This window comes from Otolemur garnettii, unplaced genomic scaffold, assembly GCF_000181295.1.
Source record: "Otolemur garnettii isolate 467f Iridium unplaced genomic scaffold, OtoGar3 scaffold00003, whole genome shotgun sequence".
NCBI lineage: Eukaryota > Metazoa > Chordata > Mammalia > Primates > Galagidae > Otolemur > Otolemur garnettii.
Window position 1 is genome coordinate 36,132,842 of NW_003852398.1, and position 20,098 is coordinate 36,152,939.

The 20,098-nt window shown below is 50.0% G+C and overlaps 1 protein-coding gene and 1 non-coding gene across 2 annotated transcripts in view; one reads left to right on the forward strand and one right to left on the reverse strand.

Moving 5' to 3' along the window:
* The window catches only part of PSD2 (pleckstrin and Sec7 domain containing 2), a 34,338-nt gene extending 14,544 nt beyond the window's left edge, over positions 1–19,794 (reverse strand). The window contains exons 1-6 of the mRNA XM_023515942.1: positions 19,406–19,794; positions 16,035–16,484; positions 15,434–15,628; positions 12,208–12,288; positions 8,054–8,166; positions 7,265–7,323 (exon numbers count right to left, since the gene is read on the reverse strand). Of these exons, the coding sequence (XP_023371710.1) occupies positions 7,265–7,323; positions 8,054–8,166; positions 12,208–12,288; positions 15,434–15,628; positions 16,035–16,484; positions 19,406–19,779 (1,272 nt within the window). The 5' untranslated portion in view covers positions 19,780–19,794. The remainder of the gene's footprint in view (positions 1–7,264; positions 7,324–8,053; positions 8,167–12,207; positions 12,289–15,433; positions 15,629–16,034; positions 16,485–19,405) is intronic.
* On the forward strand, positions 4,261–4,364 carry LOC111727227. The gene has a single exon (XR_002774828.1). It is a non-coding gene; the product is annotated as a small nucleolar RNA U13 (small nucleolar RNA).
* Positions 19,795–20,098: the final 304 nt, after the last annotated feature.

Here is a 20,098-nt window from a genome sequence, read left to right on the forward strand (position 1 = left end):
GGCCAAACTGTAACAAAAAATAGCCAGGTGTTGTGGTGGGCACCTGTAGTCCCAGCTACTTGGGAGGCTGAGGCAAGAGAATCACCTAAGTCCAAGAGCTGGAGGTTGCTGTGAGCTGTGACGCCACAGCACTCCACTACGGTTGACAAAGTGAGACTCTGTCTCTAAAAAACAAAAAGAAAGAAAAGAAAAAAAACCTAAATAAGCCAAAAGATATTCTCTGTTCATGGATTGGAAGCAATGGAATATTATTCAGCCATAAAAAAGAATGAAGTATTAATATACATTATAGTATACAGGAACCTTGAAAACATTATACTAAGAGAAAGAAGCCAGAAACAATAGGCCACTTATCCTGTGACTCTCCTTACATGAACTATCTACACTTGACAAATTGATAGAGACAGAAAGCAGATTAGCATTTGCCAGGGGCTAGGTAGAGGATGTAATGGGCTATGACTGCTGGTGGGCATGAGGTTTCCTTTCAGGGTGGTGAAAAAGTTCTGGAACTAGATAGTGGTGATGGTTGCACACCATTGTGAATGTACATAAATGCCACCAAATTGCACATTTAAAAATGGTAAACTTTATGTTATGTGTATTTTACAACAATAAAATAGATAAGTAAGGATACACAAGACTTTTACAACACATTTTGGCACATACAAAACATTGTAGCCAACAAGTGCAGAATACATTTTCTTTCAAGTTCACTGGAAATGTTTACTAAAATTGATCTCTCTTTGGGCAAAACTCAATAAATGGCAAAGAAATGAGATCATACTGGGTAAATTACCTGCTTTAAAATGTAAACATAATGATGATGATGATGATGATGATGAGCAAGCAAAAGACATGTCCCCAGATCATCCCAAAGCCCAAGCAAGGTGCACGATTTGGGAGCTCCAAGTTCGCAGTTCTTCCTCTCTCTCCTACTCACGTTTGGATCAACAGGACCTCCCAGAATGCCCTGGCCCTTGGACTTCTCCTCACAAATTCAACCTCCCAGCAGAAACACATCACAGCCAGTCTGACCACAGCCCCATTGCAAGGCCTGGGGAACCCTCTCCCAAAGCCCATCTCCTTGCCCAAAGTAGAGGCTGGATGGGCCTGGATACTTCCCAGGCCATCATCCAGGTAGTGAAACTTTGTCACTGTCTTTGATTCCATAGAAACTGGTCCCTTTCCCACATGTCTGTACAGCCCTGAGGTCAGAACAATGCTAGTCCTTTAAAGCTCACCCAGAAGCAGAATAGGGCAGGTCAAGCAGAAAGAAAGCAGATATCATCCTTTAGGGAATGGGAAGGGCTGGCCAAAAGTCCTATGAACAGGGAAACTGTTGTCACTATTTGCAAATTGAGGCTAAACCTCAGTTACACTTAGTATTTCCTTAAGGTTCTTGTGTGAGACTCTGCCACCACCTGAGAAAGAGCAGACCTCCATGGCCTTAAGGATTGCATCAAAACCCCTGGTCTGTCCCACCAGTCCTACGTCACTCAACCCCCACCCACCTTGCCAGCAACTCCTGCAGCTGCTCTTCAAGTAACTCAAGGCTGGAAGGAAATTAAGTCTTTCCTGAAAAGCAAGTAATCTTGGCCTCTCCTGGAATGACTGCCCCCCTCCCCTCAATCTGCCTTATCTTTGATGGTTCTCCCTCCCTCACCCAACCACCAGTCTATTAAGAGTGGTACAGCCTGTGAAGCCAAAATACCTCTTGAATTTCTCTCCTTAACCCCATCTCCAGTTCTAATCCAAGCTACCACCTTCTCCTAGCTGGAGGTTGACAATCACCGTTCTCTGACATCCTCCCCTTCCAGTGCATCCCAGGCTCATTCGCTGACCTATCATCACCAGCATTTGCACCACCTCTAAAATCCCTATTTCAAGTACATACTCCCAATGCCTGTCTCTTGCCCTTCCACTCATTCTCCAGAACCCTTGTTCCAACAACCTTTTGAGCTTCTGTTGAGATCCAAATCAAATGATCTCATATTCTTGTTTATCCAGTCTAGATTCTAGGCTCTATCATTAGCTACTTCCCTGAAAACACCTCTTTGCCCTTTCTGCTTTTGTTATATTTGCCTAGAAAAACTCAGCCCATCCATAGACTCAGTATCTTGTCTCACCTCAGTGAGAGGATCACTTAAGGCCATGTGGGAGGCAGACAAGCTAAATTCCTCATGGATCTTCCAACTCAAGGTAAGGTGCCCAGTCAGGGGAATGTGTATGTGACTATTCCTATATGGGGAAATTAGCAGTGCAGGAGAGCTGAGGCCATCAACTAGTAGCTTAAGCTAGAGAAGCTGAGATGTCTGCCTGAGGAGATGAGACTTGCTCTCCCCTCTCTCTTCTGGTTGCACCATTATCTGGGCACTTCAGATGTTCCATTACCCTATGTCCTTGCTTACCCTTTACTCAACCTTCCTGGGGGCTGTAACGTCTCCTCTCTCATTCTTAACCTTGACTGCTGAGCATTCTTGCACATATACTCTGTTATGTACCCAATAAAAAGATTCCAAGAAACCGGACAGGTGCTGCATTGTTTTCATGCTGCCACCAGGCACATGAAACAGTGTATGCCCATACAGGCTTCCAGTTTTATGCACTAAGTTTGGTGTAAGTTTTGTGATTTCCTCAGTACCATCTCCCTTGCTGGCCACTATCCCAAGTTGGGGTCCACTAGATGCCCAAAGAGGCCAGGAATTTGAGACCGGCCTGAGCAACACAGTAAGATGGCACACACCTGTAGTCTCAGCAACTCAGGCAGCTAAGGCACAAGGATTGCTGAGCCCAGGAGTTTGAGGCCACAATGAACTATGATTTCACTCCAATACGGGGGACAGAGCAAGACCCTGTCTTTAAGAAGAAATAAGAAAACCCAGTCTTGATTAAAAGCAAACCCAACTAGTTTCCTTAACTGTACCTGGATCCAAGCCCAACCAAACAAGCTTAGAGAATACATAGTAGTACTAACTAAACCTGTTTTATTTCCATGACAACAACCAAATGGACATCAAGACCTCCCAAAAATGCTACCACATTTTCCTAGTATGTTTGCTCTTCATTTTCCAAAATGACTATTGCACACGTTTTTCTTTTCCTTAAGTCTCAACACTCCCCATAGTGGACACTGTGGTTCTCTCCTCAACATCCTTTTCCCATTATATGTCAGCTGTGAGGTTTAAGTAGGGAAGAATGACCTCACCTTCTAGTCCAGGACTAGGCCCTGGGTCACCTCATTCCTCTTGCGGCAGAGGTTGATTCAAGCAACCTAAGCTTTTTCTAGTTGTCCCAGGGCACACTCTGGGCCAAAAAGACCAGTTCAGAAAAATGGTTGGTATATGACCCATTTGGAATCAAGGGTATCTTAAGGATACTTTCTGGAAGCTTCTGTAGTAGAAGCCCTCGTGGCTCCAACTTCTCTGAGGGTACTGCAGGTACCGACCCTTCCTCTGCAGTAGGCAATGAGATGAGACTAGAAGCCTATAATCGCTGCATCTATGGGGCCACCTTAGGAAGGAGGCTTGTGATGAAATTGACATCACTGTCAGAAGAGAAATGACAAGAAAATAGACCATCTCTGACTTGGATGAGAGGCTGAATCAAACCTACCCTGGACCCTGCCTGACCGTACACTTCTTAATCCATATCTGCTATTTTTAAAGCTGTTTGGCTTTATGTTTTCTGTTACCTTCCAACCAAACCCATCCTGAGTGATCAGCCCCCTTCCTATCTTCCCTGTGGGCTCAGGACCTCACTTTATGTTTTGTGGTAGAAGTAGAAGCCCTCAGACAAGAGGCCCTCATCCTCCTGCCTCAAACACCACCACCCACTGCAGCACACCCATCCTCTAGCCCCCTTCTTTATGGGGTAACTGCTCCCCATTCCCATATAAGGCCACTCTCCACCTGGGCTCTGATTCTCATCTCAAGGGAAGCTTCCACTATCCCTTCTCTGTCCTGTAGCATCAGTTTCTCTTTGTCTGTTGGGTTGGTCCCAGTGGCCCATGTGCCCTCCCTAATCAGATTTTAAAACAATCCCTCCTAGGCCCCTCTAGCAACTGGTTCATTTCAGTCCCCACTCAAAACCAAATATCTGAAAGGAGCTGTTCACAGCCTTGACATCCTACCTCCCATCCTCATCTCCACTACCTCAACCTGGCATTTGTCCCATCCACTCCACCTAAAGTGCACATATATAGGTTTCCAGTGACCTTGACCATCCCACCAATGGCTCATGGCTTTAAAATCCCTCAGGATAATCCTTGTGTGGCTCATAAGCATGGTGATTGGGTCTTCACATGCTTATGTAAGATGTGCCTCCCTCAAACATTGTTATGATGTCAGCACATTACCTGTCTGACATGAAAAAGATTAAAAAATAAATGAATCTCCTTAAGATGACAGTGACCACCCCACCCCATCTGTCTCCAGCCCACACACAAGACTGGCCCATTCATCCCACCACCTCCCTGTCCTGCCACATTGATGTCCACAGTCATCCCAAACACACATGGCAAATGAGACTCGAGTCTGTCTCTCCCATTCACCCCACACACACAGAGAGAAGTTTCTTCCTCATCCCAGGAAAGGGCATCTAGCCAGCCGGATGCTACAGCCATCCCAACTCCTCACTTTCACTAACAGACCCCATGAGGGCATTCTATCATATCACCTCAGAAGGCCTCCTTCATCAGTCCTTTCTCTCCAGGTCACCATCACCTCCCTCCTGGTCACAAGCCAACACCTACTATGGAAACAGTTTTGTGGCTTCTCAAAAACTTAAACATAGAATGACCACATATGTGACCCAGTAAGTCCATTCCTAGATCTAGACTGCAAAGAACTGAAAACAGGTGTTCAGACAGAAACTTGTACATGAACATCCACAGCTGTGCTGTCCACGACAGCCCTGGTAGAAACTGGCTTCACTGGACCCTGTGCCAGGAATGCTTTGCCAGATCTTTCTGTGGCTGGCTTCGGTCACTCCTCAGATTCCTCCCTAAACCTTGGAGGCCTTCCTTCACCCCCAGCTGCCATTACACCTTCCTGTTTATCTCTGTCACAGATCTATTACTACATATGACCAGTTTTCACTTGAATACAGTCCAACTCCTCTAACTAGAAGTTAGATGCCCTCGGACAGTGTTCCCTTCCCACCTTGTTCATAGAACACAGAAGGCACTCAGCAGACAAGAGTCCAAGTGCCCCTCCTACAGAAGGCCTTCCTAATTTCTCAGCCATTCTGCTCCCATCTGAAGGGCATGGGCTGATAGCCTCTGGAGGCCCCTTTTTGCCTCCCTATCTGGGCAGAGCTGTTTCTGAGGCCTGGCAAGGCCTGTGATCCTGAGATCCACCACCCACCAGATACTTGGCTCCTATCTGAATGGGGGAATTGGGTGAGGAAGAGCTACAAAGCATCAGGGTCCTCCAAAAGCTCATAGGAACTGTAACCACCAGGCTGTGGGCAAAGCACATTATATGTAGAGCTTCAAGATGGGGAAATAGGCTTAGTGAGGTAAATCACTTGCCCTATGCCACACAGCCTTTATAGAAAGAAATACAGAGAACACTGACCCAGAAGCCTTGCTCCTGATGGGTGAGCCACACTGCCCAGGAATGGTTCTATCCCGCCCACTTCTGATTTATGAAGCCCTGATGTTCCTCCTCAACTGTGGCACTCACGTGGGTCCAGGGCCAGCAAAGGGCACCAAGCTCAGGGTGTTCTCAGCCTGGGGGTTGGTTCCCTGAATAGTGTCTGCCGCCCTTGTTAACAGTTCTTAGCCATGTGGAGGGACCAGGGCTGGCACAGTAGTGACTGGGCCTGAAATTGCCCCCAGGCCTAGCTAAGGGTGGGGGTAGGGAGTGGAGGGGGCATGTCTATGCTCCTTTCAAGGCAAGGTAGCAACACCTGCTCTCAGTGCAAGCGGAGGGAATAACCTGGAGGAATATCAGTCTGTTCATGGGCTTTAGCACTAGTGACATTCACATGGAATACATGAGTCTTCTCTCCTGTTCCAGACTCAGGCCACCAGCCCAGGCAGACTTAGCCAAAGTTGTCATACATTTGTCTTCTTGATGAGAGCACCGAGGCTCCAGCCTTCCCCAGGCCAGGTGCCCCATGTGCCCGCAAACCCAGCACTCTCTGCTCCTCTTTCCCGTGCCCTCACAGGCTGCCAGCATACCTGGCCTTATTGGGCCTTCGGGTTCACCATCATTTGAATTTTAATATGAATAATAAGTACTACTCTTATTTTCATGTACTAACATTATTCATAATAAAATTCTTACTAGATGCCAGACCCAGACACTCAGGGTTGTCTTCATTAGCCTTTCTCAGTCTTGCCCATGACATTTGTGAGGAAATCCTTATTCATCCCCTCAAGTATGAGAACCTAAGACTCAGAGAGGGCCAGTGACTTGTGCAGGGTCACAAGGAGGCAAAAGTAAGACCTGAAGTCCTACTGTGGTAGAATGTCCATTCCAGCTCCTTCTTCTACTTCACATCCCCTTGACCTTCCTGGGTAAGTCTGAAATCAGACACTGGCCTGTTGTCCCCCTAAGTCACTAAAATATCTCCAAAGTGGGGGATCCGACCACCCTGGGTGAGCAATGAGAGGAAGTGATTGGGTGGGGCCAGATGGTGTGATGGGGGACACAGAGGTGACATGGTGATGGGTGGTCTAGGCATGCATACCACTAGCTACACTTACCACCTGAGGGAAGGCAAAGAGCCCAGAGAGGGGTCCCGGAGCAGACAGAAGGAAGAAGAAGGGGTTATTGAGCCTCAAGAAGCACTGAGACAACCCAGGACCTGGCCCAGACTCAGCCTTGTAGCCTGGGGCACCTACACCTGTCGCTTCCCTTACTGGCCTAGTTGGGGCTGACGTGTGGGGCTGCCTGAAGTTTGGTGTTTCAACACCCCACATACAGGCTTGCAGGACAAAGTGGAAGGGTTACATGATCTTTTAGACATGAGTCCATGTCTGGCATGGACTTGACTAGGGGCACACATCTTGTTTAGCTCATCTAAACTCTTCAACTGTGCCTCAACTATTCTCAATGCCCTCCTTGGGGGCAGGGACACAGGTAGATAAAACTAGAGCAGGGCCAAATCTAGCCAAGCTGTCCAACACCCAGGTCTGCTACCAGAAGCACTATCATTCAGTGAGAGGTCTCATGAAGTAGTTGGATCAGGGGCAGCCCTCAGCTGACTCAGGGCTGGTGAGTGACAAGACGCCCCCCTCCATTCCTCCCCAACTCACATGTCCATGCAGGTCTGTGTTGAGCAGCATCAGGGCACAGGTGAGTGTGTGGATCCCATCTAAATCAGAGACAGTGGCACTCTCAGTGTGAGGACCCAACTCATTCCCACTTTCAGCCACCCATCTGTCTCCTGATAGAGCCAGCCTGGCAACCTTGGAAACAGGAAGAGGCCAGCCACCTGCCAAACATACCTCACAGCCCAGGGCCTGCATGTTGCTGCCTGCCAACCCCCACTGCAGCACCAGAGTCACTGGCCACTGCCTGCCCCAGGTCAGTGGAGTAGGATGGGCTATTCCCTGACCACTGACCCCTGTGGCCAAACCCACTTTGAACCTGACCCAGGAGTATCTCTGGCTCCTAGGCCATGTCCCTGCACTGGCTTGTCTCCTGCAATAACAGACCTAGTTGCCCAGTTCCTGAGACTTGAGTCCATCCATTCATCATGTCCTGCCCCTAAGAGGATCACTTCCTAGACCCCCACCACACCAAGAATCAGCATTATGACAGATACCAAGGATAATGAAGAGATAAAAAACCAAGTCCCTACAGTGGAGGACTCTCAGGGCTGGAAGGGCAATGGGCAGTACATTTGGAAGCTCACTTTCATTCCATGTGCTGTAGTTTATTCACTTAACAGTTATTGAGCACTTACTGTATATGCCAGAGAGGACAAACCTTCTGGCCCTGGCAGCAGGACAGAAGTGCCAGGTGGACCAGAAGTGGGAGGAAGCCAGGATCTAGCTGGGAGGGACTGGGTGGGTCGGGTGCAGCAGGGCAGGTGGCCATACCTTCTGAGGTGCTGTCATCAGGGTTGCACTGGCAGTACCGGCGTGAGAAGTGTGTAAGGACCCGCTCACGCTCTTGAGTCTCCCCCATTAGTGGGAAAGTCTTCAGGAATGTTCTAGAAGGCAATTCAAGGCTGCTGAGTGTGGTCTGGCTCCCCACCCAGGGTAGAAGGCCCATACACACACACACACACACACACACACACACTCCTGCCCCAGGGGCCAGGCTCTAGTGCCCCAGCATATGAGTCTGGATGCCCCTCCAGGCCTGAGGAGACCTCAAGCCCCCAGGATGGTCTCTGGAGTACTTTAGAGTTTCAGAGTTTCAGTCCTCATCACCCTCCAGGGGACAGATTGTGAGGAGTAAAGCCAGATGAACACCTCAATGCCAGCACCAGTTCCTCTTTGGGATAAATGACCACTCCTTATACCTGGGCCCAGCTGTCCACACCTGTCCCTCAGAGTGCTCTTTCCCCTCACCTCCTTCCCCCCAAGTCCTCCATGGGCTGCCTGCTAAGCCTTGGGGCCCCACCTCAAGACTAAGCTTCCACCAAGTCTCTAAGGTTTGTTCTTCACCCTCGAACTCAATTCCTCCTCCCCTACCCTCATTATATCCCCAGGACACCTGCAATAGCCTCCAACAGGTCCACATCTTACTCCCCCAGTACATGCTCCCTGCAGACACCAAGTGGTCCCTCTAAACACACATGCAGTGAAGACACACTGCTTTAAACCTGTCACTGGCTCCTCAGAGCCCCCAGAATAGCACCCCAGGTACTCACAGCATGGCCCTCTTTACTGCCCTGACTGCCATCCCATCCCTCCACCCACCAGTTGCCTCCTCACACCATCTTCACGCCCAGGACAGGACAGATGTTTCCTTGCTCAGCACCTTGGAGCAGGCTAGCCCCCCACCACAACCAAGCAGCTCTGATCCCCCTTGAGGCCCAATTTAAAGGTCATCTGCCTCTCAGGGGCCCTGACAACTGATCCCAAAACCAGAGGGGCTGTGAGATGGGGCCAGGCCACTTACCCAGGGCCTGGGCACACCCCTTCCCTTGTGAAAGGAAACCGCAAGCTGAGCAGGTTTGTGCCTCCCCCTGGTTTGTTCCTAATGTTGCAAGGGTTCATTTGGCTTTGGCCTAAGGTGGCTATTATGCCCACTTTGCTGTCTTCTCTCCCTGCTGCCCCCTAAGGCACATGGGACATGCCAGCCACATCTTGGCCAACCCTTACCCCCTGAGGATTCCCAAGACATCCAAACCTGCACACCGCACCCTTGAAGATAGGAGTGTACAAAAGCACTCTTCTATCTGACATCTAGTTTTCCTCTTTTCCCTGTCCCTCTTCCTCCTTCCCTTATCCTGTTTGTCCCCAGCCCACTCCCTCCCTCTTCTGCTTATTCTCCACCAGTACCTTCTCAAATCCATACCCCAGCTCAGCCTTAGTCTGTCCTCCCTGTGAGCCACCCGTCCCAGCTCCATTCCTCAGCCCAAACTCCCCTTCCCCAAGCCCCAGTCCTGCACAGCCTCCAAACCCTAGCTGTCACACCTACCCTCTCTCCTGCATCTTGGCACTCCAGCCCCCACTCTACTCCTATGCAGTCTCTCACTTTGACCTATCCTCTATGGCCTTTCCTCTGCTTAACCTCAGGCCTTGTCCTCTCCCACCTGGCCCTCTTCAGAAGCCTGCATGCCTCTGGATCAAAGGCCATCAGCACACTGGGACCAGCACTGCCTCCCATAACATTGCTTTACAGCCAGCATCTCTTGTGGCTCCCCAGTGCCTGTGCATTGGAGTCTCACTAATTGGGCTGGCTTTCAAGGCCATCCAGCCCAGCATCCACACCCCTGATCGTGACCTGACCCACTGAGCACTTTCTTTGACCAATCTTTCTCATTCTGCCGCAATCTTCAAGACTCAGCTCAGGACAGAGTAGCTTACAGCACACCAAACGGTCCACTGGAAACAATGAATTTTCTTAAGCTATCAGAAAACTGCTGAGAAAACAAAGACCAAAAGGGCCAAGATTGTGGAGAAAAGAGAACCAACTTTCTGCAGCTGCTTTTTCCCTGAGGGCACTGCTACTTAGGGACACAGGCAAGAGGCTGGACACTGGGCTGCTCCCCCAGGCTGAAGAGACAAACCTGGAGATTTGTACATTCATCTTTGAGATATTTGCCAAATTTCAGAGATGGGTAAAAAGCTAAACAGAAAGCCTCAGAAAAGTGGAAGGATTTGGGGGGGGGCAGTATTGTTGCACTGAGGAGGCAAAATTAGGTTTCAGAACCCACAAAAGGGTTTGCTCCAGTGACCATACCAGGCTCCCAGTAGTAAACTCTGAGGACTTTCCCCTATGATCAGAGCCAATCCTGGACTGTACCAAATGTTAGTGTAGGCTCTCTTCAGCTCAGCCCCGGTTGAGGACCACATCCTCATACCTCTTTCTAACTGCCTTGCAAAGAACAATGTAAATCCTCTCTGGAGGAATGTATAATAACCTAAACCTACTACAATTCTATACAAAGTATATATCATATAATAAAAAAAGTATTAAGCATATGAAGAGACAGGATATCTGCTGGAAAATCAATAGAAAAAAGACAATAGGAAGAAGTACAGCTGATTTGGATGATACAGATATGGGAGTTAGCAGCAAGGACTTTACAACTAATATTTTCAAGAAAAGAGAGGGAAACATGGAGAAAATCAGTGAAAAGATGGGGAATTCCTCAGAGAATTAGAATCCATTAAAAATTTTTAATAAAATGGAAATTCTAGAACTTATAGAAAAAATATAACAGAAAGTTAAAACTCAGTTAATGGGATTAATGGCATACTAGACACAGAAAAGGGGTAAGTGAACTGATTTCAGATCAATAGAACATACTTCAACTGAAGTAGAGGGGAAAAAATGGGACACAGTAAAAACCTGTCATATGCATGGACCACCCCGCCCCTTAGCTTAGAGACTACTGTCCATCTCTCCTAGGGCCTGGCCTGGTGTATCCCCAGCTGGCCTCTGCCACCAGAGCCTGCTAGACCCTTGGCTACATTTACCCTTTCCACCCTTCCTGCTCCCTGGGACCTGCACCTGGCTGAACTGAAGTCTACTCCTGGGGTTCAAACGCCAACTGACCTGAGATCAAATCTCATTTTATCATCTCCTCCCTCAATGCCTATGGGGAGGTCTTCACCTCTCTGGCCCATAGTTTCTTCATTTGAAAAATAAGAGTGGGCTCGGCGCCTATAGCTCAACCGGCTAAGGCGCCAGCCACATACACCTAAGGTGGCGGGTTCGAATCCCCAGCCCGGACCCGCCAAACAACAATGACGGCTGCAACCAAAAAATAGCCGGGCGTTGTGGCGGGCGCCTGTGGTCCCAGCTACTTGGGAGGCGGAGGCAGGAGACTCGCTTGAGCCCAGGAGTTGGAGGTTGCTGTGAGCTGTAATGCCATGGCACTCTGCCCAGGGGGACAGCTTGAGGCTCTGTCTCAAAAAAAAAAAAAAAAGAAAAAGAAAAATAAGAGTGATGGGCAGTGCCTGTGGCTCAGTGAGTAGGGTGCTGGCCCCATATACCAAGGGTGGCGGGTTCAAACCCAGCCCCAGCCAAACTGCAACCAAAAAATAGCCAGGCATTGTAGTGGGCACCTGTAGTCCGAGCTACTTGCAAGGCTGAGGCAAGAGAATCACTTAAGCCCAGGAGTTGGTGGCTGCTGTGAGCTGTGTGACGCCACAGCACTCTACCAAGGGCAACAAAGTGAGACTCTGTCTCTACAAAAAAAAGAAAAATAGGAGTCATGGTGCCTCCCTTACAGGGGTGCTGTGAGGCTGAAGTAAGCAGGGCATGTGAAGACCTATAGCATCAGGCCAGCAGGAAGTGCAGGAAGTGCCCACTACAGGCAAGTCCTTTGCCTCTTCTCTCCTAAAGAGTCAAAACCACATTTCCACTTTCATATCCTCAGCTCCTACCATGTAGGTGGTACTCACTGAGTTGCTGGACTGCTGCTGCTCTTACAACCCCTTCCCACAGCCTCAGCAGAGGGGTCAAGAGACTTGCCCAAGTTTGCACAGCAAGTCTATGGCAGAGCTGGCATGAGATTCAGATATGCAGCCTATGTGACCTATGGGCACTGCCCTGTCCCAACCCCACTGACCTGAGCGCTCGGTCCAGAGTCAGGCCTGAGAAGTCGAAGAAACTGAGGTACTCCCCAGCCACCAGCCTGCTGAACTCATTGCTGCCAGGAGAGCACAAGATATCAGTTAGAAGCAGGGCCCAGCCCAAGGATGATAGACTAATAGAGAGAACTCAGGGAGTAGGCCCCAGGGAACTCTGACTCACCTACCCAGACCTGTCCAACCCCTAGACTTTCCTCCCCTTGGGCTTCCTGGAGGAGGTATATCTCAGCCAACACAGGAAAGTAAGAGCCAGCCAGGTGAAGGGAGTAGGAAATGGCATAATGCGGTGTCCTCACATGAAAACTGCACATATCCAGGAAGCTACCGGCAGGGCCGCGTAGCTAGAGAGATGATATAGGGGGCAGCACCTGAGGGCCACAGGACTTGATTCTGGACTTGAGGCAGGGATGGTCAGATCTGCATTTTGGAATACTCCCCCTGCTGAGTGGAGAGCCAGTGGGAAGTTGCAGTAGTAGCTCTGAGAGAGATAGAATGGGTGGGGAGGAGAGATTTAGGAGGCAGAATCCACAGACATGGAGATGGAATGGGTGTGGGGCATGACTGAGAAAGTGGTCCCCTGGGGATATCAGATCCCAGGACAACAGATGGGGCCGAATGCAACCCTGTGATACACATCAGTCTACAGCCAATGACTTAGGGGGGAGGGGAGGCTATGTAAGAGGAGGGTGCACAGACAGGCAGCTAGCCCAGAGGCCCATCCACAGTGGATCAAGGAAGGAGAGCCAGCAAAGGAGTCTGAGAAACAGCAGCCAGACAGGTGGAACATGTGGTACTGCAGGCTGACAAAGTGTTTCAAGAGGACAGGCATGAAGAATTCTTCTCAAAATTAGAACGAATTCCCACCTGATTCTAATTAAGCCTCAAAAGCTCCCTCCCATTTACAGGACCCATGGGAAATAAAGAAACACATTAAATAACACTGTAAGGATACCACATCCAGAATGTGGAAAATTCTTCAGGACAAATGGCTCTGTTTCTTCAACAAATACCTGGTATTTAAAATGAGAAAGGGACTATTGGACTGTTACTGAGTAAAAGAGACTTAAGAGACATATTGGTCAAATGCAATGTGTGGATCTTGTTGGATCTTGATTTGAACCAATCAACATTTTTGAGACAATCAGAGAAAATTAAATAGATAATGAATGTTGAAGATACTAAGAAATTTTTAGTCTGGGCACAGTGGCTCATGCCTGTAATCCTAGCACTCTGGGAGACCGAGACAAGTAGATCGCCTGACCTCCCGAGTTTGAGGCCAGCCTGAGCTAGAGTGAGACCCTGTCTCTAAAACTAGCTGGGCATTTTGGCGGGCGCCTATAGTCCCAGCTACTCAGGAGACTGAGACAAGAGAATTGCTTGAGCCCAAGAGTTTAAGGTTGCTGTGAGCTATGACGCCACAGCACTCTACCGAGAGTGACAAAGTGAGATTCTGTCTCAAAGAAAAAAAGAGATAGTAAGGAATTTTTGTTAATTCTACATGGAATTATAATTATGTAAAAAAAATTCCTTATCAGTTAGAGATAACACAAAAGTATTTATGGATCAAATGGCAAATGTCTGAAATATACATTAAAATATTCCAGAAAATGGTGGGGTGCTATGGGAAATAGATGAAACAAGAATGAAGAACTGGTAACCTTGAAGCTGAGTAATGGATATATGGAGGTAATATTTTCTCTGTTTTTGTGTGTTTGAAAATTTTATTTAATTTCAATAAATTTATTTATTTATTTATTCAATAAAAAGTTGAATTAAAAAGGAGTGGCTAGGATGTCAGGGTGATCTGGCTTCGACATCTGTCACCCCATCGCCATTGATGGCCAGGGTTGACTCAGCTGATCTAGCTGGCTAGGTGGGTGTCCCTCACCGCTCCAAGTGCATCCCTCCTGACCCTGTGCACTCAGTCGAAGAGGACAACCTTCCCTGATAGAGGAGGACCGTTCTTCAGTCAAGGGTATACGAGTAACTGCGCTCCCCTGCTAGAACCTCCAAAAACAAAAAGGAGTGGCCAGTCCTGTCAATGTCACTGAAGGGGGTAAGGTGAGGTCTGGCTGAGTAGCAGCCACCAGATTCAAAGACACGGGCTGCTGGTGACCTTGGCAAAGAGGTGCTGAGTGCAGGGGAAACTGGATAGAGGCCATCCAGGGCAGAAAGCCCAAGAATTTGGGTTGTGGAAAGGCTGGAAGAGGAAATGGAGATGAGGAAGGATTTGGGGTTTTCAGATGGGAGAGACCTGGGCAATTAATTGCTGGTGGAAAGACTCCTGTGGAGGGAGGGGTCGAAAAGACAGGGGAGGAGAGAATAAACCATAATGCAGGTTCCTGAAAGAATGTCATTAGGTTCCAGGGGTTCCAGCCCAGCAGGAGGGGTACGGGCACCTGAGATTTGCCTTCTGGATGGGGCTGTTGTGGGGGCCCCTGGGCAAGAGAGTGGAGGTTGCACAGGGTGGAGAAGGGAGAAGGGAAAAGAGGAGGGCTCCATGAGGCCTAAATCTTCCATGTCAGCATCAGTTCCTAGCCAAGGGTCTGGACTGTCTCCCTGAGCCTTGTAAGCAACACATCTCAGAGCTCCTGCGTGGGTGCCAGGAGGCACTCTGGACAAAAGGGCCAAAGGAGGCAGACACACTGGGGGTCAGACTTCCTCTGTCTCATAGTCTACACCTGGCCCCTGGCCCCCTTCAGGATCCTCATCTAGATATTTTGCACCAGTCTACAGGCCAAGCTTGTGCTTTGGGGACTTCAGCCCCTTCAGCTGGTACCCAGGGACAACAGGGCTTACTGAGAGCAGGGACCCCATCCTGGGCTCTAGGTCACAGCTGCATCTCCTGGTCCAGGTTCTCTTCTCTCCCTGGCCCCAATAGGAGGGCCTAGTTCCTATCCCCCTGCTCTGTCCTTGCTACCATCCATTGTGACCCCATTGCTCATCCCACATCCTATACCGCCAGCCCTAAGGACTGCCCCCACCCCCACCCCAGAGCATCAGCCCTCACCCAAGCAGCCCAGAAAGGAAACAGATTTAGGGCGAGGCCAGGAATGAGGACACTGGCAGGAGGAGGCATCCTTGAGGGGATGTTAGGAGCACCACCAGCACTAGGCACCCCTGGAAGGAATCACCCATGCCCCCTTCAGGCTGAGGAGGCCACTGGGTGTGCCTGGGGAGGAAGATGTGGGAGATGGTACTCACTTCTTGCCCAGCTGCCGGGCCACATCACAGCGTTGGAAGCCCTCAAGGTGATAGAGGCGGCGTGCCAGCCGGCGAGCAGCTTCACTGACCCCCTGGCACCCGTTGGCCAGCGGATCTGTGCTACCAGGCTCCAGCCCCTCCGAGCTGCTCAGCTCTGAGTCTGAATCTGACAGGCCATCTTTCAGGCTGGCGTCACTATAGATGGAAGGTGGCGTGGAAAGGTGTAGGATCAGAGGCCCAAAGTCAGAGGCCCTGGGGAAGGCTCGGGGTCTCCCCAGGCCTCTGAAAACCCATGCAGGGACCAGAGCAGGGAAAAAAGCTCCTCTACAACAGGAGGGAATCAAGTCAGACTTTCAGAAGAGCCCCTCAAGTGAAATCCCAGCTCTGCTCCCTGACCTCATACGAGCTGAGAAGATTTGGAAGAGCAGAATGGAAACTAAGACCTGAGGTGTAAAGTCTGGGTGCAAGGCAATGCCAGATAGAGCTTGTCAACTCTGGACACTAGGTTTCCCAAACTGGTTTCTCCTCTTCTGGGTCTCAGTTTCCCCACCTGCTCAATGATTCTCCCAGCTCCCAGCCTCCAGCCTGGGCCCCACCTCACCTGGCAGAGTTCAGCAACTTGTCTGTGTCCTCATCGTCATCATCCTCGTCCCCACCTGGGCTCTGGGGTCCATCTTCATGGAATCCATTGGGCACAGCCGTGAGAGACAGGTGGCTCAAGACGTTTTCCGAGCGGCTGCTGGAGATGGAGCGCCGCAGGGGGCTTCCCAGCTCCCCATCACCACCCACTGCCCCCATGTCCCCCTCACACCCCATGTCCCCAATGCCCAACCCAGCCCCTGGCTCAGGGCTATCACGGGCCCGCTGTTGGATGAGCGGTGTGAGAGGGGCTTCAAAGCTGACACAGCTGTCACTCTCGTCCGTGAGGCTCAGCACATCTAGGGAGTCGAGGCTGCTGTACTGGGTGCCCCGCAGCAGCTCTGACTCCAGAATCTTCTCAAATGTGGCACTGAAGCCATCCCGCACGTCTGGCTCCCCAGGACCTCCCAGCCTGTGGGATGCAAGGAGCCAATCACCACCCCGCCAAGTTGTCTCCCATAAAGGTGCTGGTGACTGCACCAATATGTGTCTGGAAGCTTGCTGGGGGCAGAGAGCAGGTATGAATTGTGTCCTTTGGGTGGTGCCTGTGGCTCAAAAGGGTAGGGCACCAGTCCCAAATGCCGGAGGTGGCGGGTTCAAACCCTGCCCTGGCCATAAATAAATAAATAAATAAATGTGTCCTGTTTATTTATTCTTTCAGCCAGTACTATTTATTCCTTCAGCCAGTACTTACTGGGCATGAAGGAATGTGAGGTGCCAGGGAGGAGGCCACCTGGTGTGGGCCTGCCTCCAGTCCTGTGCCAGATACTGGACTAAGGATAGAGTGGTAAAAGGAACAGGCATGGTCTCTGTCCTCTATAGTGCCCAGCACAGAGCCTGACCCACAGTAAACATCAAATATCAGTCCAAATGAATAACTGTGAGGCCACTTCCCTCAGCCTACTCCCTCTGGGCACCCAAAGCACAGCGGACATCTCCTATCACAGCTAATATCACACTGGGCCATAACTTTGCAATTCCTACCACCAGGGAGGTTCTTAGCTCAGCCAACTGCACTTTACCTCTCAAGTCCTGCCTCAATGTCTCCTCCTCGGGCCAAGAGAAGCAGGCCCACACCATGTAGCCTCCTCCCTGGGACATCACTTCATCTCCTCTCTGGCCCTTATCAGCATATACCACTCTGTTTGAATAAATACTATTTATCATATGCTCTCTAGCCCCAGAACAAAAGCTTTGTAAGGCTGGGTAGCACTCAGCACAGAGTAAGTGCTCAGTAAATCTTGCTAAATGATGCGCAAGGTAATGAACATATGCCCCACAAGCCACCCACACTTCCAAAGCCCTTGCAGAACCCACAGTGGACTTTGCATCAGCTATTTCCTCTGCCCAGAGTGCTTTTCACTAAGCTTAAGCTCCTCCCCTTTTTTTTGGAGACAGAGTCCCACTATCATTTTCAAGGAAGCAAAGCCCTCCCTCCCTCCACATCAGCCTCCCTCCTGAGGATCTGGCTACACCCTGCTTTTTCCCCAGCATCTGATGCCTAGGGAAAGACTGGGAAGTACCCCTTCCCCTCAAATACCCTACTAGGACCTCCAAATGCCTAAGATTCAGGCAAGTGTGCTTTCTAGAGAAGCCACCTCCCCTGCCCCAGCTCCAACAGGAGTTGAGACTACAGCCTCCATAAGCATTCTCCTGCCAAAGACTAAAATGGGGAGGAAGGAAGAATCCTGAAAGGTAGAAGTTGTCTCTACTGACCTCCAGGAGGAGGGGAGGGAAGAGAAGGATCACTGCCCTGGCCTCCAGGGCAAATACCCAAAGTCTGCCCAACAAAGACACCTCTGCCAGGCCTGTTCTAAGTTTTAGAGACATCCAAACAAGACAGCCTTGCCCTTGGGGAGCTTTCAGCCCATTGTCCGAGTCATGAATGGAACCCCCATCTCTTACCCCTTCAGGCAACTAAGCAGACCTGAGGGTAGCCTTTACAGGGACTTGAAGACAATCATCCCAATCTCCAAACCTCTATCTGCACCCACCCTCAGCCATTCTAAGTCAACATGCCACCGAAATTCTAGAACTGTGGGAGGCAGAGGCAGGATGATTTCTTGAGCTTAGGAGTTTGAGACTTGTCTGAGCAAGAGCAAGACCCCCGTCTCTACAAAAAGTAAAAAACCCTATCAGATGTCATGGTGCACACCTGTAGTCCCAGCTACTAGGAAGCTGAGGCAGCAAGATCCCGCAGCCCAGGATTCTAAGATTGCAATGAGCTATAATGATGCCATTGCACTCTACTCAGGACAAAAAAAGACAGTGTGCTCTAAGAAGGCCCAGCCCCTGCCCCAACCCTACTGCCATCCAGGGGGCTGCCCTAGACTCTCTCTGAATGGAAACTCTCTAATGGCCATGGCACACCCAGTGCAACAAGGACCGAAAGCCATGTACTCACGTTCCTACTCACACAGACCTAGAGACATCTATCCCTATATAGCATGTACACCCACAAATACCCAGACCAGGTGCACACCAACACCCCTACCCACAACAATACAACCACGCATACCCACACATACACACCAATGTGAAGGCCAGGCACTCACATGTATGCCCCCCCCCATACACTTACACATCTCCTGCACACCTGCCTACTCAGGCCAGGGCCTATGGTTGTGCACACTAAGACTTCTAGGTGCTAAAAATAAATAAATAAATAAATAAATAAATAAAAATTTTAAAAAACAAGACTTCTAAGTGCTTTCTTTTCTCAGCCCACCCTGGAGTCTTCTAGACATCCCCCTGCCACATCCCCACCCTCCTTGTCCAAATGGACTCCAGGGTGGGCTGAGAAAAGAAAGACCTCCAAGACTCCAGGTCTCTCCAGAGCCTGCTAAGAATAACAGAAATGGGGCTGTAATTCTCATAAGTAGGATGTAAGTGAGATTCCAGGTAGAACTTCCCAATGGCCTCAGGTGAGGGTAGTGAGAGGGATTAACCCACAAAGCCTTCCTGGAGTCAGTTGCAAGATTGGGAGATTCTCATCTCCAGGAAGCAGAGGAATGAATAGGATGACCTTTCACATCACGGCCTTTTAAAAGGACTCAAATGCCCAGCCTGGGATAGAGGGAGTGTAGCACTTCAACCCACATAGAAATGGCCCATGACAGTCTGGGAGCTGAGGGTTGGGGAGCACAAGTCTCCTGGCCTTTGAATTCCTTCTCATGGCTCTAGCCTCCCAAAACACTCTGAAGTTGAGCAAAATAGAAACATGAAATCCTACATAATGTATGAGAAAAATGAAACCCAGAAAGATTAAGTGGCTAGGCCCAGGTCACATGGCAATGGAGCAGTCATGACCCCCATCCCAAGATACCAGCTTACCCCAGCTGAGGGTCTTCAGTGTCCGAACAGAGGCTCCTGGGGGTATCATCCCCCTCTGCCAGCTCACCCGTCCTCCAAGGCCTGGATTCTGTTGAATCTTCCAGAATGCTCAAGTCTGGTCCCAGGGCTAGGCCATTGGTAAGAGAGAGGCCAAGGCTGAGGCCATGGAGAGCCACATCCAGGTTCTTTGTGGGCTCTTCAGCACATGCCAGCATGCCCCTTTGCTCGTGCCCCAGGCTCCCAAGGCTGCTTCCCAGGCCCTCATCAGCTGCTGTTCTACTCTGGACCCCAGGCTCCTCATCTGGGTCCAAGTTGGGGTCCCAGGCAGTACTGCCTTCATCAGGCAGGGCAGAGGGAAGTTTATCCTCATCCATGGCAGCCACTGCTTCCACCCCTTCCTGGCTGCTCCTAGGACTCCACTAGACCTGGCAGCAAAGAGATGAAGAGGTCAGTCAGCCAGAGCAGGAGCTGGGGATCTTGAAACCCAGCAGAACCAGCACTGGAGCAGCCTGTCTAGAAAGCAGGATGGCCAAGATGATCTCCTTAGATACTTCTGGCTGGGGTCTGGGTTCCAGCCCCTCACCACCCTGCCAGACAAGCCCCCCAGCTTCCCCTGACCCAAGCCAGCCCCTTATGCCCAGTCCCTGCTTTCCCTATTAACTCTTGAATCTCTGTTGTGCCTTCCAGAATGCA